Source organism: Ascidiella aspersa, chromosome 3, assembly GCF_963924565.1.
Source record: "Ascidiella aspersa chromosome 3, kaAscAspe10.2, whole genome shotgun sequence".
NCBI lineage: Eukaryota > Metazoa > Chordata > Ascidiacea > Phlebobranchia > Ascidiidae > Ascidiella > Ascidiella aspersa.
Genome location: NC_139449.1, coordinates 20,619,224 through 20,646,576, shown reverse-complemented (window position 1 = coordinate 20,646,576; position 27,353 = coordinate 20,619,224). Strand labels below are relative to the sequence as shown.

The following is a 27,353-nucleotide window of genomic DNA, read 5'->3' as shown; positions in this document are numbered from 1 at the left end:
TAAACCAGGGGTCGGCAACCTTTCGTATATGCAGTCTGCCAGTGTATTAATAATATCAAAACAACAACGACTCGCGTGCCAAACATTTTTCTATATTTGGTTTTGCACTGTCAACCAGGGCTGTGAAGCCGGTTAAAACACCCGAGCCCGAGTGTGGCCAAATGTGCGACATTTCATTGTGCCCTAATCTGGGTCCGATTCTACAGCCCTCATATTTACGTAACTAAAATAAGATGGATATTCACCAACCCACTTATGGAGCTCATGGAAGATACAACGAAATGTCACGAGCACATTACTGTGCCCGCTATTTTGGAATTTAGTTCGACGCTTTTCAGCAGATACCTAGTTAGCTTAGTTCCTCAGTCGCACAAAAAACCTCGTGGTTACTTTTCATGTAGAATGCCCTACTTCAAAGCAGTAAACATTTTGCTACTTTTGGGGCATTGTGAAGTCGTAAATAATAAGTTTAACGCCCACAGAAAATAGTCTTAAATACAACAGTTAAGACACTAATTTGTGACACGAACACTGCACAACGAACTGGAAATGTGTGCAGCCATTTAGTTAGGGCTAGTGTTAGTGATGTAATAAAAATAGTAATGATGTGGTAGTGATGTAATGGTTGCACTTTCTTGAAGTGGCATAACGTGCGCGTTAAATCATTTGGCGTGCCCTGAAAAATCGTCTCGTGCCAGGGGTAGCCGACTCCTGGTCTAAACACTACACAAAGCAGGTTTGTCTCGTGAACATTGGTGGCTTTATATATTCGATAGCCATTGTTAAAAGAAAACGTTTATTTCGAATAATCATAGAAATACACCACGAACACGTAAACGTTTAACGAAAAAAAAAATTATATGATAACGCTAAATTAAGGAAGGTAATTGGTTTTTCAGTTGTGGTAGAAATTTATAAATAACTTTCTTTCCTCAAAATCAACGAGCAATAAAAGCGACTTGGCAAGGCCAAAAGTGACTGAAAAGTGCAAAAATAGAATACCAAGATACTAACAAGCGCGGCGGTCAGTGTTCAGGGGTTTTGAATCCTGTCCTGGACCGGCCGATTGAGATGCTTGAGCCACTCACGTCCCACCTTACCCTGAGGGGCGGTGGGGGGTCGTCCCGTACACCCCTTCCACTGCTTCCCTGACTCAACGAGGAATGCTGAGACTGTTTCGCGTTACAGCTGCTCGTCGATAGGCAAGGCGATATCCGATTGAAACCTGATTTTCGTTCCGATAGGGATCCACCCGAAGAAGGCAACGCATGCGATGTCTTCGGTCTGCGCAACAAGCATATTGCGTTGCTGCTGGATCTGGCAACGTTTGGCCCACGTTTGACATAATATAAGGTTGCTTTTAGAATTGCGTTATAACAGTGGTAAATCCGTATAGGTTTTCATCGGTTAAAAATAACTTAGTCCGACTCCGGCCAAATGTGCGACTTTGTCGAGTCACGAGGCTCCAACTCTATACAACCTTTATTCCACCCAATTATACATAACTAAATAAAAGTGGATGCTCAGCAATCCATTTATAGGTGTGTCATTCAATTCGTCCATCTACAATACACAGTTGGAACAATAGTCCATTATATGTTATTTCATCTTTACAATTTACAGTCCGACTATGACTCCTTTGCCAACTGACCTGAGGAATTCCAAAGCCCTGTTATGCGCAATGATAGTATTCGCGTGCTTAGCAAGGCCTTTCTTCTTCAAGTATTCAGGCATTTGGGCCTCGACCGGGGGGTCAAGCTCCAAGTAGGGCAACGCGCTGTAAACCAGCGGGTGTGTTTCGCTCCATCTAAAATGTAAAGTTTAAACCTTCCAGGACACATCTTAAATTTGCGGGATCGGAAGGCCAAGCTATATTTAAATAAATTTAGAAATTCCGCTGCACCTTCCAAAAGCAGATGTGAAACAATGGTATAAACCAGTGGTCGGCAAACTTTTTTGTCGCGGCCCAAAGTACTCTTTTCAAATCTATTGAAGGCCCACTACGTAAAAAAATATAAAATATAACATATAACACGGCGCCTTGATGCCCAAAAGACTGCTATATCATGATGTAAAAATTCTCTAAAACGAAGAATATAGGCTACGCGCGAAGCGCGAAAAGTTTTTCAATAACATACAGTTTAAGGTGGCAAAAATATAGTAGGACCACATTTGGCACGTAGGCCTTTCAAAGCTGAACCAATCTAAAAATTCTATGCCACACTAACTTTTACAATAGACTGCAACGAATGTACGACTATAACGCGGCCCACAACTGCATGATAACACTAAGCTATTTGAAAGTAACTCGCGGCCCACTAAAAATGGCTCTGCGGCAACCTGTTTGCCGACCATGGTATAAACCAACAGTCGTGTATTAGTATACGAGTGTTGTAAGCAAGCATAGTCTATTTCGATACTTGATTGTTCGTAAAAGGACGAATCGCAGCTTTTTGCTATATATAATAGGAAATAAATTTTTGTTATGTAACGTACTTGAGGTTGCGGTCAACAACCGACTCTTTGTGTCTTCTCTTAGGCTTGTAATTGATCTTTCCCAAAATCTCGCTCTTTATTCCGTCCTTGGTTATGCGTTGATATGCTTGTTCCGCCTAAGGAGAAAAACTTTTGTTTTTGCAACACGGTATCAAAGTTTACGACAGGACTGTTTCCGTTGTCAGCTTTCTCTGCAACTGCAGCTTTATGATAAAACCTTTCGTTTTAATATAACAGCGAATTTAAGAACGAATTAAATATTTGTCGAATAAGAACCCAGCGATACAGCGTAAGTGTGCTATATATTGAGGTGATTGGATTGTTTAGTTTCCGAATTGACACTAAAAGCAGTTCTAAAGCATACACTATACAGGTCCGTATTGACAAAAGTCCTTCAGCAGAAAGAACAGATTACTTAGAAGGATAAATACTATTTTTAACTACAGGCTAAAAATACATCAACGTATAGAATAGATAAACAAGGCAAGAGAAATGAGAGATAGAAACGTACGTTGTAGCTTTCGATCACTGACTGTTGCTGGTGTTGCGCTAGGATTGAATGCGGCGTGTCGTCCATCCAAACAGTGACACTGCCACGTCGCCCCAGTGCCAAAGATCCCCGTTTGGGCATGTTTTCCTGCAAGCCAACAACTAAACGGTAAGCAAAGCGGTGCTGGCGCGTTCCTCGTAAAATGGTCTGCGCCAATAAACGTGCATATCCAGTACTTGGGCGTTTACGCTTTGACTGACAGTCTAACAAATTGAAAACAGTCGTGCAAAACATTAGCGCCTGAAGAGCGGATTTGTGAATCAAATGGTATAATACTAGTTAACAGCATTTTTGACACAATATGTCACAAACCAAAGCACGAATAAAATACTAATTACACGTTAAAAAGAAAAAAATGTTATTTCAGTAGGTAGCTATACAGCACGCAACAAGGTTATTTTTATTACCTGTTGGTGCTTAATTTTGCCTAGGATAACAGAACAGTTATTATGCCCTATTGGTTGCTTTTCTTTTACGCTTTAGTTGATCAAAGCAACACACTTTAATCCCGTATTCACCCTCTTCTTATAAACTTAACTTACGAAGATATAGACATAACAGTATATATGCAGACCTACCTGGAGCAAGCTCTTGTTAACATCGTTGAACTGTTCCTTGATCTCCTCTTCGTGCGCGATTTGCTTTTTGCATTCGGCGAGAACATTAAGTGCACGTGCCTTTCCCATAAAGTTGACCGCGTTCTTTACCTGCTTCCATTGCAAGTGGAAGCCTCCCTTGATCGTTCGCAACGTGGTTGGCGATCCCACTCTCCTAACGTCCTCCGGGATGCGCACCTGAAGATCTCTGTCCTAAAGGATCAAGAGCATTTTGTTCTTTATGGTGAAAATAGTATCACTTTGCACGTGTCGTGCCGGAAATGAATTGTTTTTTTGGGTTTTCATAATCGAATCAATATAGCCCAAGCAACAATAGTGTGCCGCTGCACACAGTTTGAGATTCACTCGTCTTCGCTCTACCTCCGTGTTGAGTTGAATGTTCCAGGGCTCTTTCTGTCCGAAGGTGCTGATGTAGCGTCCGTTGCTGTTCCACAGACGCACGCTGCAGTCGGTGCTGCCGGTGATCACCAAGTTTGCGTCCTTTACGTACGTCACGCAAGTGACCGGCATTACGTGAGCACGTATCGCCCAGAGAAGTCGCGGCGGCTCGTCAACAGGAATGTACGTCGGGTAAGTGAAGTGCTGATGGTGAAACAATAGGTTTTCTGCTTGGGTGAAGCCATTTACACGAATAAAAATAATAGTAAACTATAGTGTTTTACCACTTTTTGCTTGGAAGGGAACGTGTTCATGAAAACGATGTGCTTCTAATTGTAATCTCATTTTGGTTTTCACCGAAAGTACCAACGAGTAATCTTTTGTCAAAAGTTATTCTAAATCGATTAAACATTACTCTAGTTCAGGTTTTATTTTAAATTGTAATGGCAACTGCATATATAATTTATAACTTTAAGTTATAATTTTAATTGTAATCAATTTCTGTGTTTTTAGTAAGCATAACCCTTATTGGCACTTACCCCGTCGGTGAAACACCCATCGTCGCGGTCGTGCTGGACGTTCACGTCTTCGGCCACCAGCCGCTCGCGACGTTGTCGAATCTCCTCACCGTTACAGTAGTTTGAGATCTCCCACATCTTTAGGTACCCTCTGCTGTCGCCTGTTGAAACAATGGTAATATGTTAGGCAACATCGAGTCGACTCCATTTTGTTCTGGGGGGTTTAGAAATCGAAAAAGATTCCGCACGAAACGTAGCCAAAATCAAACTTACTTTTGTGTAGATCATTGTGTTCGAAGCGACAACAGTTACAGAGTGCGATCTCAGTATTTTATTATGTCATTTTGTGACTCATTTTTTTAGGCAAGTCTAAGATGAATGAATACCGATTTCATTAAATGGACTTACAATTTCGACAGTATAGGCTATTTAAATTAATACCGGCTAATAATACCATCTTGGCTAAAGCTGTGAAATACTCCCACAGTTATAATAATACCACAATACATTGTAATCTTAAACCAGTAGCCAAAAATGTAATAAACAAAGATAGACATGCAATGTGTTGATATTGTTCAAGCTTACTTTTATACAGTTGCTTAACAGGTGATTTTTTGTTTAAAATAGACTGTCACTCAAACTTCAATAAGAAAGAAACTGTGCTAGATTAAATCCTTTTCTGTGTCAGCTGCAGGTGCGCGTTTATCTTTAGACAGTTATTTTCCATCTGCGGACATCTGCACATTCACATATTTTGGCACGTGTGCTTTTACAAGTTCGGATCAGTTCTTATTGTAGCGGTTCGTTTGCGGAATCACCAAATACGTCAATTGGTCCTACAAACTAGTCCGCATCGAGTGAATTAATGAGATTTACGACTGAGGAGGCAGTATTTACGAGCAAACAGACACGAACGGCTCCTGTCAGCATCTACCGTCTCTTTTGTCGAGTTTCTATTCAAGCGCCTCATATACCTGTTAATAGCACGTCGTTGTCCTCGTCCGAGTCCATGGCGATGACGGCCTCGTTTTGGTGCTTCGTGGCTTCGAAGTAGCCCAGGAGTCCACCCTTCTGGTGGACAGACCAAGCGGCAACGAGGCCACAGGTGGACGCCGCCAGCAGGATGGCCGTATTCTCGTCGCTGTGTCGGTCCTGGAGAAATAACAGCTTGTGCACCACGTGGTCGGTGTGGAAAGACTTCTGACTCTTCTTCCTTGACGTTGTACCCACCGCCGGCTCCTTGCGGCGTGATCTCTCGCTTTCTGGTTCCAACTCTTCCTCGGGTGAATCCGAGTCTGTATGATAATCCACCCAGCGGACGGTTTAGCACATGTTATCGGTAAAAAATAACTGACGTTATTATGAAGAAGCATACATGTCATAGGTAAAATAAGTCTGGAGAGTCTGGCTGGTTTAAACATTTGTTTGGGTTTAGGTATAAATTAAACAAATACGCGGAGTTACAGTGGGGTACCAGATATCCATATAGAGCAGCGGCTCCCAAACGTTTCTAAATTTCTTGCCCGGGTACCCGTTGCAATTATATTGATATATCGAGACATCATAAAACATGCTGTATGATCGAATAATAAAGCATAACTAAAGACAATAATGATGACCGATATTGTTTAAAAACATTCGCTAAAGCCTAATGTTTAAAAACTCGAAGACTAATTCTCCTTGTGGGCCCTCTGAAACTGCTGTACGGACCCCAGTTAGAAAACCGCTGATTTCGAGGTATACAAAGTTGGTTTTAACCATGGAAGGTTTTGTGATGTTCAGCTTCCAAAACTAACGATTTGTTCTGGGTGCTATACACTCTTGCTTACGCCTAAAATCACTAAACGTAGAAAAACGCAACAGGTAAAAACCAGCTATGCTGTACCGCTAAACATTTTCGAAATGCTTTAGGACGGGGACACTTTTAAACGAGCCGGGATTCACCCGTGAATTCGCTGTCGCCTTTAGTGCCTTTGATCCAAGGCAAGTAGGAGGGAAGCCAGCGATCAACAAGTGATTTTTCGGCATTCTCTTCGGCTGCTTTGGGAGTCGAAGCCTTGCTGTTAGAGGAATCGGTTCTCGAGTAGAAACTGCTTCTTGTGTTCGACTTGGATGACCACGCTGGCAAACAAAGTTATTTCTGTTATCACTGGAGGCGCATTACACAGTGCGCGGGCAACTTGAGGTTCACCTAAGAGCCTATTAGTCCGTTCTTGTAAGAGGGATTTTTTAGGCTCAGGAAAACGTGACCATATTCACCATCACATTGAACTCGAAAAGGGGCATTGCTTTCCCAATAAGTTTAAGAGGTTAAACGGTCAAAATATTTAAAGCCCATCTTATTAAGAACATATATTGAAGAAAAAAGACACTTATGGGGATTTACGAAATAAAGGATTACGAAATACTACTGTAATATAAGCTTCAACTGTGAAAAATATGTCGAATAGAGGCGAGTTGGAAATGAAGCATACAATTTTGTTGTATTTTACTTTTTTTGCTCGTAACCCCTTGTAATCAAACACCAAAAAGCCAAGGTATGTATTTGCAATAATACATAGCTTCGTTGGTGAAATGCTAGAATTAAATACTTTAACCATATGTCTTAGTTTTTGTAATAACCTTTTGATGGTCTTTTTGCTTCGTATGAATTCTTTCGATATTTATCTTGTCCAGAAACATCAGACCTTTCAGAAAAACAACATACAAAATTTACCCTAATAACAATGTTAAGTTTGTTTAGTGGTGAAAAATTATATTATAGTATATGGTAAAACGGGTTTAGTTCATCGCGATATGCAAACAAGTAGGATTTCTCAAGCTACATTTTTTACATAAAGCCTATATAGTTTGTTGTTTAAGGTTATTTTAGCTAATGCACGAAAGTGCAACGCGCAGCAGCCACAAACGTACTTCGATACTTCCTTGGTGCCGAGGTGAATGGGCAGAATGCTCTCATACATGTTCAAGGCGACGATCACGTCCTCTGTGTCGTATGACCACGCGAAGATGTAGCCGTCGTAAGATGAGGTGGCCAGAAGCGAGGACGAGTTGTGGTAGACTGGACGAAAGAGTTAGTAGCTTATCTTAGTGGCGGATTTCCCATGGGTAATCTAACGGTAATATCCTATTATTCAGATAATGGGTGGCAAACCTACCCCACGCATACTGACGTGACTAGGTCGTCGTGACCTCCACAAAAAGCGTGCTCCAAAGCAAACAGAATAAACCAGATACTATATAGTTGGTTTTCTTAAGTATTTCCCCCCGAATTTTACGCGTATACCTATGACTCCCCAAAATATTCCGTTGAGAAAATTGTTGGCATGTTGCAATATTTAGGGAATTTTGTTTTCAGTTTGGATTCAGATTAATTATCACTGTAACAGCGCAATGCTAAAAAGGGTCGCAACGAAAAAGTCGTATACCTAAACTGGTTATATCGTCGCCGTGCGTCCGCTTGAAGTGCCTGAAGCCGTCGTCCTCGTATTGGTCCGTGTACGTGGTCACGTGCTTGTTCCAGCCGGCCACCAAGATGTGACGTCGACAGAAGATGACGCCGGCGATCTCCAGGTCGTCTGCCTTGTTCAGGCGACGCAGACACGCGCCGTTGTTGTAGTTCCACAAGGCCACCGAGCCGTTGCGCGAACCTGCAAAGATTCGTTCGGTTAGCCAGTGATTCTCAACCAGGGTGCCGCGGCACTCTGGGGTGCCGTTTCTAATGCTTAATGGTGCCGAGAGATATTTGAGAATCTTTAAGAACCTGATTGTGCTAAACTCTTATAACTTTTTGTGTAAGATTAGAGTAGAATAAATCCAATTACAGCTTCCTACGTTATGTAGAATTGATGTGTGTTGTTCCAGTGACTTTTATTCTGACATTCTACTGAGTTACCTATACGGAAAAATCTTGTGGGGGTGCCGCAATCTATATATTATTTCTGAGGGGTGCCGATAGCCATAAAAGGTTGAGAAACACTCGGTTAGGCATATATCAACATTTCTTTCCTAAACATTGTTTACTGTAAAATACGTGAATTTAAGAAAACTTGCCATGTTTGACAGGCCGAGTTAAAAACTCAACGTAAAATTTTACGAAAGCATAGTATTTGTAAGGTGCAAAAACTACTGCTATGTCGTCAAAAATATTTGTGCTATATCGTCAACAGAGGCCGACTTATGTGGTAAAGAGAACGACAACCAATTTTTTTCTGTTCAAACGTCTTTACGTGCGAATGTAAACTATATTTTCCAGCAGCTGTTGAATATATAAACTGTTGCAATAAATGTATGATTGTTTAACACTTTAACATGCAACGAGCAACCTTTTATGCGTATCAGGATTTGTGGACCCCCTACTTTATTCTTTTTACCTGTAGCTAGCCTTCTTCCAGTTGGGTCGAGAGCCATGGCTGATATCTCCACGTCTTCTTCCGCGCAAAACTGCATTGTCTTGGTGCCTGTCTTTAAATCCCACACTGCCACTATTGAATCGTCACTACCAGTAACGAGCTACAATGAAGAAAACATAATTTTACCGTCATGCTATCTTTTGTTTTCTGTCATAAAGCTGCAGCTTACAACAAAATGACTAACGGAAGTTTATTAACTAAAGCAGGGGTCGGCAACCTACGGTCCGCGGGCCGGATGAAGTTCATCCGGCCCGCCGCCTCTTTGACAAACTAGGCACGATTCCATTTCGAATACTTTTTAACTATTTTAACTACGTAAGTGCGAAAAATTTTCGCGCGTCGCGCGAATGACAGCGCTTCTTTACCGTTGTGCCGTGGAAGGCTGCAAAGTGCGTCGCGGACAAAGGGAAAACGTATTCACAAATATTGGATATATTTTTTTGGCATTTTTTTTTAATTGTCGGCAATGTAGGCTAATAAAAACTTACAAGAAATGGCGTTATACCAAAATAAAATCTTAGCAGATGGGTCCAGCACAGCGGTTCCCAAACTGTGGGCCATGGCCTAGGAGTTGGCCACAAGACTATTTTCATTGGGCCATAGAGATATTTGAAAATATTGCAACTAAATATGTTATGTCTTAGTTTACGAAAATAGCTGTTAGCACAAATTGTCCGACAATGCAGGCGTAAGTTGGGATTACAAAAAGGTAACGGCACACGGTGAGCCACAAACTGTTTTATGAAAAAAAGTTAGGCCACGGAATAAAAATTTGGGAACCAGACACAAAACGTCTATCCGACACCTCACGTGCTGAATTATAAAAAGATCTAATAAAGGCGTTGCTATATAGTTGCCTTCACACAGAAACTTCATCTGACCTGCTTGAACAGCGGGTTATATAGCACACAAGATACTGGCTTCTGGTGGCTACGGATGTGCTTGCGCTTCAGGTTCATCAGCGACGGTTTGCTGGGCCTGAACACTCCGATCTGGTTGGTGGCGATCGCCATCTCCTTGCGACGGTCGTCCACATAGAGGGCGCTCACGTCTAGTCGTCCCAGCATCACGTTCCTGCCATTGATGTTCTGCTTGCACGAGTAATCGCCGAGGTCCCAGATGCGGATGTTCTTGTCTTTGCTAATGCTTCACGATAAAGACAACCGTTTTTTTTTTAATAGCCTTGTCGTTCGATAAAATTAGACACCCTTGGGTAATTGCGAAGGGCTGCTTTTTTTCGTGTATAAAAAACGGAAACAATGAGGCATAAAGCCTATAAACTTTTGCTTAAGCCCGAAAGGTCTGACCCCTTTCTAACTTCTCGCCAAACTAAGCGCGAAGCATATAAACACGCCGTCTAAATCTTCGTTGCCAATCTACTAAAATTAACGATAAGGGATTTTAGTTGGTTGTATTGCAATGTTTATTTGGTTGTAGGCCCAACAATCGGTAGTCCGGTGTCAATCGAATTCTATACAGCTGTTGGCAACAATAACACAACAGTGAGTCAGCGACAAAAAACGACTTGCCCACAACAAACACCTTAATAAGTTTACACGGCATTGTAGCAACTTTATCGAATGTTTGTGTCTTTTTTTTTCGAGAAAAGTTTAAACGTTTTACCGATTTGTTCCCAGAAGGCTAACTTACCGTTTCTGCAGTGATAAAATCGAGAATTGTTTGTCGTATGGTTGTTAGGTTTTAGTTCAGTTTTGTGTCACAACAAGGGTTAAATTGACGTAAAACAACCTCGCGGATTCTTGTAACAATAACAAATGTCCAGCAGGTCATATTTAGGGCAACAAAGGGCTAAGTCACACAACGCGATAAAAATTGTGATGTTTAGTTCGAAATGTCCTAAGAGCAAACTGATGGTAAAAACTAAAGTGGTCAGTTATATGACCTCTATTATAAATCAAAGCACATTTATTGCTGTCTCTCGTTTCGAATTTTCAACAATACTAATTAACGCCTAATGCGACACTGATATTAAGCAAGACCGTCTGTACCTGATTATTTGATTCTCGGTGCCGCGTATGTGAACGTTCACAACGGCGAACGTGTGACCTTTAAGCACTGCCGACGACTTGTTGGCCACGTAGGGATTCCACATTCTGACGTCACAATCTCGGCTGCCCGTCACAATGAGGTTCCAGTCCGGGTCGTAGTCAAGGCACTGCACACCCTTGAGGACAGAGAAGAACGAACTCCTAAAAAGGGAGAAGATATAGGGTTATTTTAAGTTATTTTCGCAAGCAAAATTTTTAACAATTTTCATAAAATTGTTCTTAGTCAGTTTTAACTGTGTGAAAAAACGTAGAAGTTTTTTTGCACCCAATTTAACATCGGACCTATTCACAATTTACGTAAGACTAATCCCAGAAAATTTTGGCTGTTTGCAAAAAAAAACATATTATTTACTTTTCAGATAAACAAAAACAACAAGCTTAGGTACGCTAATCACTGATCTGTAATGTAGCTGATAAAAAATTTCAAAGCCTAAAGGGTCGAGTAAATCGACATCATCCATAGGTAAAGAAAAAAAATTTTGATACGAACTCATATCATCATCAGTTAGAAACCTTTACAAAGTTTAGAATTTTTAAATCTCGATACATTGAGTATACGTATCATCGACTCACAAAATATCGGTTCAACAAGCAAACGCCATAAATACGAGTTTGAAACACGTGTTCGAAATTGGCGCGTGGCAAGCTTGGCGAAACCCGCATATCAGTCGACGCGACTGCGAAGGATCTGTTGACTGGCTCTATCAGTGGTTACCAAGTGGCTTTTTGAAGTAAAATATAGCGAACATGCAAAGATTCGCAAATCCGATTTAGAAAACCGCCGATAGCCGGCAGTCGAAAGTGACAGCACAAAGTGTCAAGCATGTACCGACAACCGTCACGGCGTCACGTTTTGACTTGACAAGATAATTTTCAAACCACATTTAGCCTTTTATTATTATTAACCTTCGTTCCATTTCACGCCACAGCGGTCGCCAAATCGCAGTTGGGTATTGTCCACGCAATGTACAATGTATTGTACAACGCCAATAATATGAATTAACTCAGTAGTTACCGAAATACCACCAGACCATCCCGCAAATTTAATTCTTCGTCCCGCGGTATATTTTCGAGATTATCCCAAAATAATGTTATTGTTAGTTTATTAATGGAAATGTTTGCCGGATGCAAAACTAAGATAAACTTTGATGAAGTTTAAAATTAAACGACAATTTCACAAAGCTAACTATAAAATTCAAGAGTACAATTTTCCTTTTATAATACGATTTTATAATAAATAAGTCAAATTTTTTTATATGCGGCCAACGATCTTCAGTTCTAAGAATTATCCGACCATGTAGGAAAAAAAATTGTTGAATCTCGAGTTAACTTTTAGAAATCATCTAATTACAAACCAAAGGGTCATTGAAATAAATTGTGTGTCGCATACTGTTTACCTTCGTATGGCAATGTGCTGATCTTTCACAGCTCCTGCCACTTTGGGTGTAATGTCGGCAAAGTGCAAGGCTCTTTCGGTTGATATGCATCCAGACACGAAAGATTCTTGACCCTGTGTACATTTACTGTCCTTTTATGCTGTCGATTACTGTAAAACTTTTAAAAAAGCATTGTACTTGGTTTATACCGAAAGCAAATATCCTATGGTGCCACAATAATAAAACCAGAACACAAACGGTTACGAGGCTCGACACAATTCAACAACAAGAGCGACGGCCCACCTTTTTGCTGACAAAGTATTGGACCTGCTGCACCCAGCCCAAGTGGATGCCAGGAAACTTGGCGGCCACCACGTTTGCGAAGCTGCCCGCGCACAGAGCGCTCATGGTCGTCCAGCCGCTCTTATTGGCGCCGAACAAGCAGATGTTCGGGTTTTCGTAGAAGCGGATCAGCGAAATCGCGCCACTAGTGTCGCCCCAGAGCAAGATGCTCTTCTTGGGCGCGATCGGTTTGAAGTTGTAGTCCATCGACAGCACGCAATCTTCGAGGTCTGCGGCGATAAGAAGGGATTACGTTTAACCATAACCTCGTAGGGGTTGTATTACAAACATGCATGGTCGCTTGAGGCAATTTTTTTTTTTTTGGGGGGGGGGGGCGCGTCACTAATTCTTAAACAACCATTTCGAGTGGCAAGGCCGGTCAGTGTAAGCTTAAATTGAATGAGGTATAGTACTCCACATAGAAAATAAGTCGAAAACATATAAAGGATCAAAATACGGTAACAACTTTATGATTAATTTGGTAATGAATTGCAAAGCCAAAAAGTTTGATTATAGATCAACATAATTTTGTTTAAAAATAAGGAACGCTTCACGATTTTGTGTGTAATCCATAGTAGGCAATACTCTATGTATGTTTATTTTCATGTGATATTGCAGTTTATTTTTCATGTGATATTTCAGCCTGATGTTGATATTTTAGAGTTAGTCGTTCTACTGAAATATGAAAAACCAGACGAAATACCCGGCGTTGCCCAGGTTAAATAGAATATTTACCGATTATTCGTAAGATCTTCGTAAATGACATAAATAATGAAAACATATTTTTTAAATGTCATAACAAATTTGCTTATGCCTAAACGTTTGAACTAAGTGTCACTAAATAGAAATTTCAAATCATGTGATGTGAAGTCAGTTAACTATAGCGCACAACACTTAGCTAAGCATGCAATACATCTTTTAAGTAAGGAAAACCCGTGACGTTTGTCAATTGAGAATAACTCCCAAACGTAAAACTTAAGGTTGCAGCAGCAGTTGCTTAGACTTGCTTGATAGCGTCATGTTTAAGCAAATACGTAATCCCGGTGCTAAACTGTGTCAAACGTGAGAAAAATCCTCATTGAAAAAACAAATGCTTACTGTTAACTACTGCAATAAACGCAATATTTCGCGAACTCTGCTAAGTATTGCGTGGGTAAACACATTGTAAGAAGTCATTAGGCTTTGGCCTTAAAAATTCAATTCTTCTTAAATTTGCGAACTCTACCTAAATTTTACGCGTAAACAGGCATCAAAAAGTTCCTAAACATAATAGTCTTAGTTGGAAACATTAAAATTTTACTTTATAAAGGAAATATACTTAGTTTTATTTTTTTATTTCCCGGCAGGTAAATTAAAGTTGGACTATTTTTTACTTACTGCGACAACAAACGCGATATTTTGCAAACTCTGCCTAAACTTGGCATTGTTAAACTTAAGTCTTTACTTGGAACGTTGCACACGTTTGTTAGCATAGTTTATAATAGTGGTTCTCAACCGGGGATCCACAAAAACTTCTCAATATACCTGTATTAAATTAACTAACGCTGGGGCTTGAGATTCATGCTTAAACACAATCTTGGTAACATTGTACCATGTTGTAAATCGCATTGAGTGTGACGTAACATTTCCATTGTGATGTAACACAGATATATTGTAAAATGACTGGACGAACATGTTGCCACACACATCTCACAAACTTTCTCTTTTATTATGTAGATTTGTTTCAGCATTTACAGGCTTTCAGGGTTAAAACAAGTGTTCTTTAAACTTTCATAAGTGATGCCCGTCAACCTTTTATGAGTAAAGCTTCTGGCGAATAATTCAATGTTATACGCTCGTGGCCACAGGAGGAAAAAAGGTCGTGAGATACGCAATTGGTTCTTCTTTTCATCCATATCTTTCTGGTTACAAAATTATGCATAGGACTTACTTCTGATCTGGAATTTCTTCTGTATCAAATTGCTGGTCATGGAATAAAACGATATCTCGTATTCTGTTGATGCGACGGCGATGTTGTTGCTGTTTGACAGACAAACTAAATCTGTGTACCAGGTCGACTTGGTAACACCGTTGCTGTTGTCCAGTATTGTGGTTTTCTTTGTAGAAAATTACAGACCGGTATTATAACCAAAATCTACAAGTAGCATAACAAAATATTCAATTTATTTAAACGTAGTTTCTGCTCTTTAATCACAGGTGTATATATTAGGCCTGGTTGTTATAAAGAAAGCATGGTTGTTATAAAGCAAACGTGTGTTTTTATTTATATATTATGGAAACTATTCTGTTTTAAATGACAATGCATCTAACTTCCTTACTTGCAGCACCCAATCGGAGTTCCAAACGTTAAGAATGCCTTCTTTACTCAAGGTAAGGTAACGACTGCTTGCTTCTTCTATGTCGTACTCGGGAGTACCAATTCTCGTGTAAGCCTAAAACAAAATTGTTCGTACCGGTATATCAAACCTAATAACCATGCTTTACAAGAGAGCACCTGCTATTTTCTATAGTCCAAGAAAAAGTTTTTTTTTTACATCAACACGTACGGGTAATTTGTTATATCTTTATATACATCTATAATTGCTCGATTAACTTTAATCATTTCTCTTTTATTTTAATTTGCATCGTAAACTAGTCAGTCGCTTTGTTATATTGAAAGATTTCGGGAAATCAGCTCGCTAATAGCGTGTCAATGAAACCAAGAAACGTTTATTGTTCGTGCTCATACGCCTGCTCTCTGCAGTGCGGATGTAGTATACTCCAGGGGGGGCCATTGGCCAACACGTCGATTGCGATAAGTTGACTACACCTGGTTGCTTCTGCGGTGGTTCTCAACCGGGGTGCCGCGGTACCACGGGGTGCCATTTCTAATACCCAAGGGTGCCGAGAGATATTTAAGAAACTTCGAGAATTTGATTTTTGCTCAACTCTTAAAACTTTCTGTGTAAGATTAGAGTGGAATAAATCCAATTATAACTTCCTACGTTGTGCAGAGTTGATGTGTGTTGTTCCAGTTCCGTTTATTGTGACATTCTAGTGATTTACCTACGGAAAATTCTTGTAGGGGTGCCGCAATCTATTTATTATTTCTGAGGGGTGCCGCAAGCCATAAAAGGTTGAGAACCACTGCCATAGGGTCATACATAACAGCTATCTACCATGAGCATCGTGATGCGGCAAATGGACTCCAAGTGGTTGCAGTGGACGGGAATCATCGCATTAGGAAATGGACAGTCCTGACCTCGGGAGTTCATGTTCTCGCGTTCCTGGTACTCGAGCAGCATATAGGTGAGGTACTCGCTCCAATCAACTGTGCCGTCGCAGTTGGAATCCACCTTGAAAGAGAAAAAATTAACTGTCATTTGTCTGTTTCCAGCTCGAATTTTCACTGAATTGGCTTTTTTTTAAGTTGTTGTCTGAACGATTGGTGTATATTGCTACGTTTCTGTAAAGCTATACGTTCCTGTAAACTCTCATGATATGCCTTTGTTCCGTTCGTATTTACTTTTAGTTTTGTTTTCTTTCATGATCGGTAATTTTCGTATTCTTTGAACCCAAATTCCGAATATGCGTTTACGCTTGGTTTGTTAGACTGCCTTTCACCAGCCTGCATACTCACTAGTTCGCAAGAACAGGTGATTTTAAGACAAATTGCTTTATCACATAACTTTGTGACAACATGTCTGTAAATTTATGTGCCTCAAAACAGAAAATCCTTGAAACGCCCCTGGTAACCCCAATAACACAGCAAAGGTTCTAAGAAGAAGCGTAATTAGAATGCAGGCCTAGTAAAACATACGATGCCGGAACTGGGGTGTCTAAATGCGAGTTGTCACTCTCCGATAAGCAAACAATTACTTACCTTCATAAACAACATGTCCAGCTCGTCGTCGGAAACGTCGCCCATGGTTCGTTTCATCGCCACTCTAAACTGACCCATGTCCAACCCGTCACTTCCATCAGCAACTGAATAGAACAAAACTTTACTTCTGTAGGAGTTTTGATATTCATATTATACGTCACGTTTGGAAATTTGTATTTGGCGTCACGTAGTGCAAACTTCTAAGGCATGCGTAAAATGTTATGCTATTTGAAAAAAATATGTTCGCACTATTTATTCCTCTGACGGGGGAAGAAATAACAATTCAACATTGCATGTTACAACAGACATCATTATTACGCTTATCGAATAATAAAGCATAACTATAAAGACATAAAAACATTCGCCAAAGACTATAATGTTTAAAAACGTTTGAATACATTTTTTTTCTAGTATAGCATAATACTGCAGCAATAATTTTGGAATCATTCGCTAACTAAAGATTATAATATAAAGCAAGCATTACACCCAAAAAGCTTTATTATCGAATCACAATTATTTCTGCACATTGCGGACCCTCTGAAACTGCTCTATACGGACCCAAGTTGGTCCGCGGACCACAGTCTGAGAATCGCTGGGGCTAGGTTATACCAAGGGCTAGGCCAGGGGTCGGCAACCTTTCGTACTCAGTGTGCCAGTTAATGAATAATGTCAAAATATTAACAACTCGCGTGCCAAACAATTTTCTATGTTTAGTTTGGCATTGGAATCAGGGCTGTGGAGTTGGTTAAAAACAACCCGAGTTCGACTACGGCCGAATATGCGATTTCATCGAGTCCCGAGTCCGGCTCCGACTCTACAACCTGTATTTTACCAATTTGCCCAACTTAAACAAGATGAATATTCCGCAATCCACTTATAGGGCTCATGGAAAATATGCCACCAGCATATGCTATTCCACCTTAGCAATTTACAGTTTGCATCTTAGCAATTTACAGTTTTTGCTGAAATTTGGTACTGCGCATGCGCACACGTCCGCCTCGAGTCCCGAGTCGGACTCCACAGCACTACTGTGATCTGACATCTATAGTAATTTAACTATATTTTTTGGAATATACATCGATGGTTTTCAGCCGATACCTAGAAGTGTTAACTATTAGTTTCGCTTTTAGTTGGTTTCTCAGTCGCACAAAAACACACGTGCTTACGTTTAATGTAGAACAGTGCTTACGTTTAATATAGAACAGACCGGTAAACTTTAAATTAAATTTTGCGGACCGGTTGACCTTCAAAAATTAAATCAACCCAAAATGTAATTACGACAAAAGTATGCAACTTAAAAGCAAATAACGGAAACTTTAATTTAATAAGCAATTTGCTGCTGTCTTTTTGATACCATACGTGGTTCTATTGAAGTTTTTTAAAGTCTGGACTTAAAAGTTTAAGACTTAACGAGTTGTAGCCTAATTTTAAACAGTTGGGCACAACACTTGCAGGGTTGTGGAGTACGATAAACTCCAAAGTAGTCCATTACCTCTATGTTAAATCACAATCCTGCAAATTACGGAACTGAAGTTTTAAATGTGATGTACAAGCAGCCTTCAACATCTTGCATTTTGCCAGTGTTGTAATGACTTAAGTCATTGGCACTTAAGTCACTGTTTTCAAATGACTTGACTTGACTTAAGTCTTTTAACCAAAATGACTTGACTTGACTTAAGTCTTTTGGACAAATGACTTGACTTGGACTTAAGTCATTATGTCAAATAACTTGAAATTAAATTAAGTGTTTTTCATTGAAATTTATTTTAAGTTTTGCACATTAAACACTTTAAGTGCTGTATATTGCGTCTGTGTAAGGTTTTTAGTTAAATTGTTGCTTATGATCGGACAGTTTTACCAATTTCAATAGTTTAACAATTTACTTTTATGACAATAACATGACTTGAAATTGACTTGCTCTCATAATGACTTGACTGGGACTTGACTTGGGCAACCGATGACTTGGACTGGGACTTTACTTGTTATTTTTGCAAAAGACTTGACTTGAACTTAAGTTATTTTTCAAATGACTTGACTTGGACTTAAGTCATTTCAAAATGACTTGTTTACAACACTGCATTTTGCAATTGAGATATAACCAGCGGTTTCCCAAATTTTGGACTTGCAACTTTTTGGTATTTAAATAAAACACTTGCGATCTCTTAAAATTACTTAGCGGTCACCCAAACCAAACCTTAAAAACAACCCTAGAAACATATATTGCGTACTGGCAGGAAATTTGACGCGGACCGGCAGTTGAGAACCACTGATGAAGAATGTCCTGCTTTAACGCAGAAAACTTCACACCACTTTTGGGGCATTGTGACGTAATACGAACGGTTATATAGTCGTAAACAACAAGTTTAACGCTCACAAAAAATGTTACATACAATAGTTAATTAAAGACACTTATTTGTGACACGAACTGGAAATGTGTGCAACTACTTAGTTAGCGCTAGTGTTAGTGTTATAATAATAATGTTAATGATGCGGTAGTGATGTAATGGTTGCGCTTTCTTAAGGTGATATAACGGCCGCGCTAAATCGATTGGCGTGCCCTGAAAAATCATCTCGCGTGCCAAAAGTGGCACGCGTGCCAGGGATTGCCGACCCCTGGGCTAGGCTATACCAACATATAGATACGCAGGCAAAGGAGGGATAAAGTCGAGAAACAATCATGACACCATTGCTGCATCCTGTTAGTACTTTTTATGTTTATTGACTTGGTATACCAGGTATATACGGTACTGTAAATCCCTTTCAGTTTGAATTGTTCGTCAACAATCAGTTTGTCAAAACGAAAACACATGACGTTTGAACGCTTACCAGTTTCTTTGAATATCTCCTCTAGTTCTGTAAGATTGTGATTATCCGGACCATCTTCTGAATTTTTTGCATTCTGACTTTGTTGCTATAGAATTAGAATGAAATACTGTATATATTTTGTATACTATATACCAGTGTTGTAATGACTTAAGTCATTGACTTGACTTAAGTGCACTTAAGTCACTGTTTTTAAATGACTTGACTTGACTTAAGTCTTTTAACCAAAATGACTTGACTTGATTTAAGTCTTTTGGACAAATGACTTGACTTGGACTTAAGTCATTATGTCAAATAACTTAAAATTAAATTAAGTATTTTTCATTAAAATTTATTTTAGGTTTTGCACATTAAACACTTTAAGTGCTGTATATTGCGTTTGTGTTAGTTTTTTAGTTAAATTGTTGCTTATGGTCGGACAATTTTACCAATTTCAATAGTTTAACAATTTACTTTCATGTCAATGACATGACTTGAAATTGACTTGCTCTCATAATGACTTGACTGGGACTTGACTTGGGCAACCGATGACTTGGACTGGGACTTGACTTAGGCAACCGTTGACTTGGACTGGGACTTTACTTGTTATTTTTGCAAAAGACTTGACTTGAACTTAAGTTATTTTTTAAATGACTTGACTGGGACTTAAGTTATTTCAAAATGACTTGTTTACAACACTGCTATATACACACATACTACTAATTTCAACATTCGCATATACATTTTTTCTGTAAGCGGTACCCTTGTTAATAGGTCTTTATGTTTATATTTCTTATCTATTTTAAATACGCCAATGCAATTTTAGTTGCTTAAATTTGTTTCCCGCACTGGGTGGTCTAGGCAAGTTTCAAGATGCCTTAAATAAAGGAAGAAGAGTTTAGCTTGTCAAGTCGCAGTAATAAAACCAGCAACGACTCCTAAATTTTGAATGTATTTCAATGACTTCGTAATTTTACCTTTTACACTAAATACTTTGTTTATCTCACCTTTCGATTTTGACGAGTAGAAGACCTGCAAAAAATAATATTAATTCACTTCGGGCAAAAACTTTAAATACAAAGCTCAGCAAAAATAATAACTAAATTATGTTAGTAAATTACGTATACGGTAGTTTAATCCATCCATGAGACTCCCGTTTTTCAGGAAATAATGAAGTTACATTAAGCCTCTCTACATGAGCGTGTTAGCTGACCCGTGTCAGAAAGGGCGCGAATGTCTACAAAAGCGCGGGAAAAGGAATTGATCTACATCAGCCTTTTTTAACCTGGGGTAAATTTACCCCTGGGGGTAAATTTTCTCACTTTAGGGGGTAAATTAGCTATCAATCAAAATATCCACATCAGCTGACGAGAAAGAAAAATAGTGCCAGCTGTAGGTATTGGTAGCAAAGTTTCCTAGAACTGCCTTTTTGAAGCTAGCCTAGTACCCTATTGATTTTTTATCGCCTTGTATCGATAACGTTATGCTTCGCTAATTAATCGTTTTTTAGTTTCTTGGACAATATCCTTATCTTTTAGTTACTTTATTAATACGTCATTTACTGTTTGAATAACTCAGGTTCTTCGGCAGTCACGGCATAGATTAAGGCAGTGGTCTCCAACCTGTGGGTCGCGACCCCAAGTGAGGTCGCCTAAAATTTTTGTGGGGTCGCCATAACTCACCATATTCGTAATGTTTTAGTACGATTTATATATATTTAGTTTTCTTTACAATGGGGTCCCACTAATAAACGTGACTGATTGCATCTTCCACATAAAAATTGCTGTTTTTAGCTCTTAAAGAGCTGCTATATCAGTTAACGTACATTTGACAAAATTTGTGTTTTTTAAATTAGCGCAACAAATGTCGCACTTTTTCTAAAACCTCACCAAGTTACATGTACAAGTGTGTCAAACGTACACAGCAGACGGAGATGTTTAAAATCGTCCCTCATTTGTAACATCATAACAAATGCTGTTGATTTCTATAGTAAAATATCCACGTTTTTCTGAGGTTGCATTCCTCAGGCCAAATTAGAAAGCATATCCACTTAGAAACACAAACAGGCGAAGAGGCTTATCGCTAAAAACATTTTTAACTTGTCATTATGAATACATTCCCCGGCGAAGTAGGTGTCCGTTCTGCTGCATTCTAGCACTTGTTTTAACATTGCCTATAATTGTCTCCAAAATGGGGTCGCAATGTAAATTCTGATTACATCTTATTTAAATTGGTCGCTTATTTCAAAGATTGGATCACTGGAGAACGTGTCTGACAGCAGTTTTGAAAGTTCCGATACACTTTTTGAAATTTCAGCGCTGGTTATACATGTGATTGCCTAATTTTGTCATTAGGTACGGCTTAACTGGCCAAGTTAGTTTATTTTTTATTTTAGTCCAATGATTAAGGCTTTAAACAACTCATTGACTGATTATTATAGTCTGTAAAAGTAACAAAAAAATGTAATCTTAAAAATGGCGTGTCCCAAAAGAAGAGAAAGTACCAGAAAATTATTTTAATTTTAGATTTACATATTTTATTGAGAATGGTCTTTAAGTTTCTCAGTGTGTCTCGTGCATGGAAACATTTTTAAACAGTACCATGAAACCGGCTCCTTTAAAAAGGCATCTAGCAAATTCTCATCCAATTATGATGAGCAGAAACAGGCGTTTTTTAGTCAAAACGGTCCAGTCTGAAATGAAAAAAATAGACCAAATTGGAATGTTTTGACAACAACTCGTTGCCAAAAGCAAGTAACCCGTCGCATTGATTATACCTGATGTAATTTGTTACTTTCCTTTTTCTAATATAAGAACTATTTTATATAATGGGGGGTAAATCTGATATTCATCTTTATTAAAGGGGTAAAACATACAAAAAAGGTGAAGAACCCCTGATCTACATGAAGCACATTATGCGCGTCAACTTCAAAATGGCGGAAACCCAGCGAAGTTTAATCCATGTTAATCTTGAACTCCTAGGCACCAATTATCAGATTTTGTTGATATTCATCATTAATTTGTAGCGATATGTCTATTTTTGTAATTACATCTCTAAGGATACTCCATATGCAGTACTATTTTCAATAAACCTAATTCAAATGGTCAAATTGTGTGAAAACGATAACAGTTAATTATTCTCTGCAAATAATATTAATAATACCCATTACCTAATGTGTCCAATGTCCATATACCTATTATAGCCTAATATGTATATATAGCCTATATATTAAAATATTGGTGAAAATATATTTAATAGATAACTGTATGTGAATAGGATGAAATGAATTATAATTTTAACAACAAATCGCAAAGTAAATGCCAACCCAAGAGATAGAAATTTTCCTAACACACTTATTAAGCGACTAACCTACCTCTTACGAGCGTGCTAGCGCGCTTTAGCACGATAAAAAACAGTCAAGCGAGGCGACGTCGCCGTGCGTCATTTTAAGTGTGTCAGACAAGCCCGCTAGCTCACTTATTTTGCTCATGTAGAGAGGCCTAATGTTTCTGCGTTATTAACAATTTATATTTTAATAATAATTTTTGATCATCTTTTTAGGGTCAAACTGTGTAAGCCAGTCATTTCTACCGGCCAGCGACATATTTCGTTATTGAAGATATACATCGGGAGGTAACCGAAATCGGTTGAAAATTAATAATTACTTGCTTTTGAAGGTCCAGATAGCAGTCACGTGCGTGTGTAGCAATCTTTTATTGAATATAAAGTGGGCTACTGCTGAAATGTGGTAAGATGCAACCTTCAGACCATATTTTCGATGCAAATTTTAAAGCTCATTCGTTACAGTTTTTGTTGCATAATGATTCAACTTTCGTTTTTTTTACGGAAATAAAGTTATTAGGCCTAAAGTTAGACACAAATTTCAATCTGTATAATTGCTGGTGCCTTAGCGGTTGATTATCAGGACATTTTAATTCGTATTGGACTATAGGTATTATTATTTCCATTTTGCTGAAAAGTGAAAGTTTGCACTTGGGCCCCAACTTACGTTACGGCCCTGTACGAGTACATTCCAACTGTAAAACTATACATACTCTTCATCTATCAATGCGGTGTCCTCTTGTTCTTAGGCTCAGGTGCATCGGTGGAAGTTACGGCCTTGATTCTATGTTTCAAAATGTATATTGTTAAGGTGTTACGTACCTTGACGCCTTCGTTAACGTCGTACCGCTACTAAGAAAATCTGTCGATGATTTGGAGGAATTCCGAATGTTACTGTCAGTGTTTTGCTTCGACGAGACACTTCTCTTTGATTTAACTGAAATACTCATATTTCTGCAGTGAAAAATTAACGTTTGCACTTCTAGGTAAAGTGCCGAGAAAATAATTTAAAATACTCATTTTTAGAAACCAGTACAACTCGCCTAATTGTTTGGTATCAATCGATTATTACGAAACAAAAGAAATAAGATAAGCTATTAAATTCACATTTTTTTACCCAAAAGCACATTAACAATATAAAAGCGACAAAATTTTAAAGACATTAATTTTTTATTTTATTCTCTCAAACACTGTACCTTTTAAAAATCATTTAGGGTGATATTTTTTAAATTATTTTGCCCAATATTTTTGCATGAGTAGATCCGAACAAAAACAAACTTCACGTTAGGCTGGGATTTTAAGCAGCAGACAGCGGCGCTGTAAACAAATGTAGATGGACGTTAGTTGTACGCGTGCGTTCTTATATCGATCGAATGTCGCCCTGCACAGTGCACACTGCTCTAATTCTATTACAATTGATTTGTTTTTGAGACTGAAATGGCCGTTCTGCTCTTGCGACAACAATGAGTGTGAAGTGTTGTGCATCCTGAACGTGCAGTTAAACTTGAAGTGGGATTGTATGCTTTTTTCGGTTGGATCAAAGAAACGTGAAACAAAAAAAAATGTCCGACACATTGGGTATCTTATGGATCCATAGTCCAGTAAGTATCATGTACTTATTATGTGACATAGCAAATTTTTCTAAATTTAGTATCATTTGTGTTTAAAGCTTCCTATTTTTGTTTATTTTAAGGTCATAGTGTATTTGGTAGCAATTTTGGCAAATTGTATTGTTAATGTAGCAACCAAGATTTATATTTTTATGAATAAACTTGTTCAACTTTTATCATTTTTGGACAATTTAAAAAATAGGCTATTGTTAACTGTAAAAAACAACCTATGTATGTTAATGCAGGCTGCACATCATGTATTCCTGATATGTACACTTTCCAGTTTCATATCAGTGAGTTCAAACACACCAGCAACATTCAAAACTATTCCTCAGTTACAATATGTGACACTGATTGTTGACTTTGCCACTGGCTTGATCTTGACACTAGAAGCTGGTGTAAAACTAAAAGTTCATGGTCTGTGGAAGGTAAAACACAGGATTGAAGTATTGATTTAAAATTTTCAGTTTTATTACTTTCCTTAATAATGAATGTCAAGGCCAAGAAGTTTAGTAAATCAACATCATTTTAATGGAGGTGTTTTGAAAAGCACTTGTATCTTCATCAGGTAATGGAAAATCTTTAACTCACTATGATAGAAGTGTGTTTTGAAATGTCGTTATCAAGATGATGTTGATTTAGTTGACCTTTTTGGTTTTGTATGAATCCATTATTAAGTTACATTACAGATCTGTGCATACTTTCCTGTTCTGTAAGTGTACTGTCCTGGTCAAGTCAATTGTTATTGATAATGCTTAGAAACTAATTGCTATATATTTTGTTCAATGCATAATGTGTTTCTCCAGGGTAACAATGCTTACATGAAAAGCAAAAAATTGATCTTTGATGGATTGATGGCTATATTCATTTGGATATCAGTAATTTTCCAGGTAGCACAACTAATTAATTGCTTTTTAGCTCGAATAAAAACAATATGATGATAGGTTTCTGAGATGAGCTTTCTCGGTGGAGTATCTTTGGTCAACATACCGGTTGGATTGTTGAGACTTCCAAGGGCTTTAATTCTTGTCCGAGTTTTACGCTACTTCAGCTTTCAATTTGAAAGTGGCCGCCTGGCTATAATTGTGGTGTAAGCGTCTTGTGTTGTTAAAATCTTTATATGTATCCTATACACTAAAACCTTAAACTTTTTGGTATTTTCAAATTTGAAAATGTTTACAATGCTGTGTTGTGTGTAGTCGCGCTGGACATCAGATAGGAGGAGCGACTCTTTTCCTTCTTTTTTTCTTACTTTTGTATGGTCTTCTTGGGGTGCAACTTTTTGGAAGCAAGTCTTACCATTGTGTGAAAAATGGAACAGATGCAAAGTAAGAAAATAACTGTTGGAACCACTTAATTAAATTTTATTAATGTTTTAAGTGTGCTATGCAGACTCTAAATGTAGTTAAATGATGATATGTAAATTTTGTGCAACATAAAAAAGAGCATCAGTTATACAACAGCGTACAGATTTAATTGTTTTCTACAATGCTATTAGTAATGTCACTCTGATGGACCTTGCCATCCCGGACACTACTTGCTCCCCTTCTGACACCTCAATGTGTCCACCTGACTTTACATGCATCAACTTGTTGTGGTCGCTGGAAGAGAGAGGCTATGGTGCTTTCGACAATATTTGTAAGTATTCTTTTACATATGGATTTTGTACATCACTCAGTGTTATTGGCGATTAACCAAAAAGGTTAGTGCAGCTAGTAAGGTCAAATATGCGACCTACAATATTTTTTAATACTATTGCAAACCTACTGTATAATAAAAAAAAATAAAAACTTTAACCAGTTTGGCCTGACATGATAAGTTATTTCTAATAGTATACTAGGATTCCCATGTAAAAATATTCTGTAGCTTGTTGTATAAATTGGATATCTTATACCCCGAGGTTGGCCGTATGTTATGCAGGCATGCCCTAGGGCAGTGGTATTTAACCTATGATGGGTATGTTTTATTTTCATGTGCTGCTCACAATATGTGTGTACCCACATTTGTTATGTTAAAAAAACCATACATCAAGAAACGCCACAAAGGAGGCCTCTGATATTGGCCATAAGAACCATAAATTTAAGTTTCTGGCGAATAATTTATTCAAAACATTATTCAAAAAAGTATTGTCCAAGGAGGGCCCAATGGCCAAGATTTAAAAACCCTGCCTTAGGGATTAAGTTTACAACCAGTCTGATTTAGTATATAAATTGATGAAATAGTTTACATTTTGTTTATATTTTAGGCTTGTTTCAATTGTTTGAACAAAGGTTATTAGTGAGTCCTATACTGGTGAAGTTACCTCATGTTTTGTTAATAGATACCTAATGTTTTGCAGTTGTTAGCATCAAAACAGTGTATGAGGCAGCCAGCCAAGAGGGATGGGTATTCCTCATGTATCGAAAAATTGACAGCTTTCCAGACTGGCATGGATACTTGTATTTTGTCACACTCATATTCTTCCTTGCTTGGCTTGTTAAGGTAGATTATCATAAATATGTTACTCTGACATACAATTTTCTGCTTGGCAAATTAATAAAACTTAGTATAAAGTTTTGTGTAAAAAAAACCTTTTATCATGAGTCATGACATAAGAAGTGTGATGTATAAGCTACTATAGTAGTTAAATAGAGAAATCAGGTGGCACTGTATAAAGACAAATTGTATTTGATTCTCGACAAGCTTTCGCACAACCGTGCTTCATCAGGCTTTATACTTTGACCTGATGAAGCACGGTTGTGCGAACGCTTGTCGAGAATCAAATACAATTTGTCGTGATACAGTGCCACCTGATTTCTTTATTTAGAATTAGGACAAATACGGCCATATACAAAGATTATAGTAGTTAAATATCTCAACAATTTAGTTAGATCTAATTTTTTTGTAAATCAATTTACAATCCAAAACCACTAAGGTTGTTCAAACAAACAAAATACAGTGTGTATAGATCTTTATTTAAAACACAACTGTTATTTTTTT

General features: G+C 38.3%; 2 protein-coding genes across 2 annotated transcripts in view; one reads left to right on the top strand and one right to left on the bottom strand.

Annotated features, from left to right (window-relative positions):
* Nucleotides 1-889: 889 nt before the first annotated feature.
* On the bottom strand, nt 890-20,166 carry LOC146160726 (WD repeat-containing protein on Y chromosome-like). The gene is made up of 23 exons (XM_083384999.1): nt 20,140-20,166; nt 19,447-19,531; nt 16,621-16,724; nt 15,917-16,093; nt 15,077-15,190; nt 14,689-14,854; nt 12,720-12,988; nt 12,438-12,550; nt 10,981-11,181; nt 9,853-10,117; nt 8,933-9,071; nt 7,988-8,209; nt 7,473-7,620; nt 7,182-7,246; nt 6,504-6,680; nt 5,534-5,854; nt 4,581-4,720; nt 4,024-4,245; nt 3,625-3,855; nt 3,008-3,133; nt 2,497-2,612; nt 1,652-1,807; nt 890-1,284 (listed from the first exon to the last, which is right to left on the bottom strand). The coding sequence occupies exons 1-23, from the start codon at nt 20,164-20,166 to the stop codon at nt 1,026-1,028; spliced, it is 3,843 nt and encodes a 1,280-aa protein (XP_083241125.1). The 3' UTR covers nt 890-1,025.
* Nucleotides 20,167-24,326: 4,160 nt separating this feature from the next.
* LOC146160725 (sodium leak channel NALCN-like) overlaps nt 24,327-27,353 on the top strand; it is a 37,022-nt gene continuing 33,995 nt past the window's right edge. The window contains exons 1-7 of the mRNA XM_083384998.1: nt 24,327-24,365; nt 24,620-24,802; nt 25,181-25,264; nt 25,319-25,464; nt 25,574-25,702; nt 25,873-26,012; nt 26,713-26,855. Coding sequence (XP_083241124.1) covers nt 24,327-24,365; nt 24,620-24,802; nt 25,181-25,264; nt 25,319-25,464; nt 25,574-25,702; nt 25,873-26,012; nt 26,713-26,855 — 864 coding nt within the window. The remainder of the gene's footprint in view (nt 24,366-24,619; nt 24,803-25,180; nt 25,265-25,318; nt 25,465-25,573; nt 25,703-25,872; nt 26,013-26,712; nt 26,856-27,353) is intronic.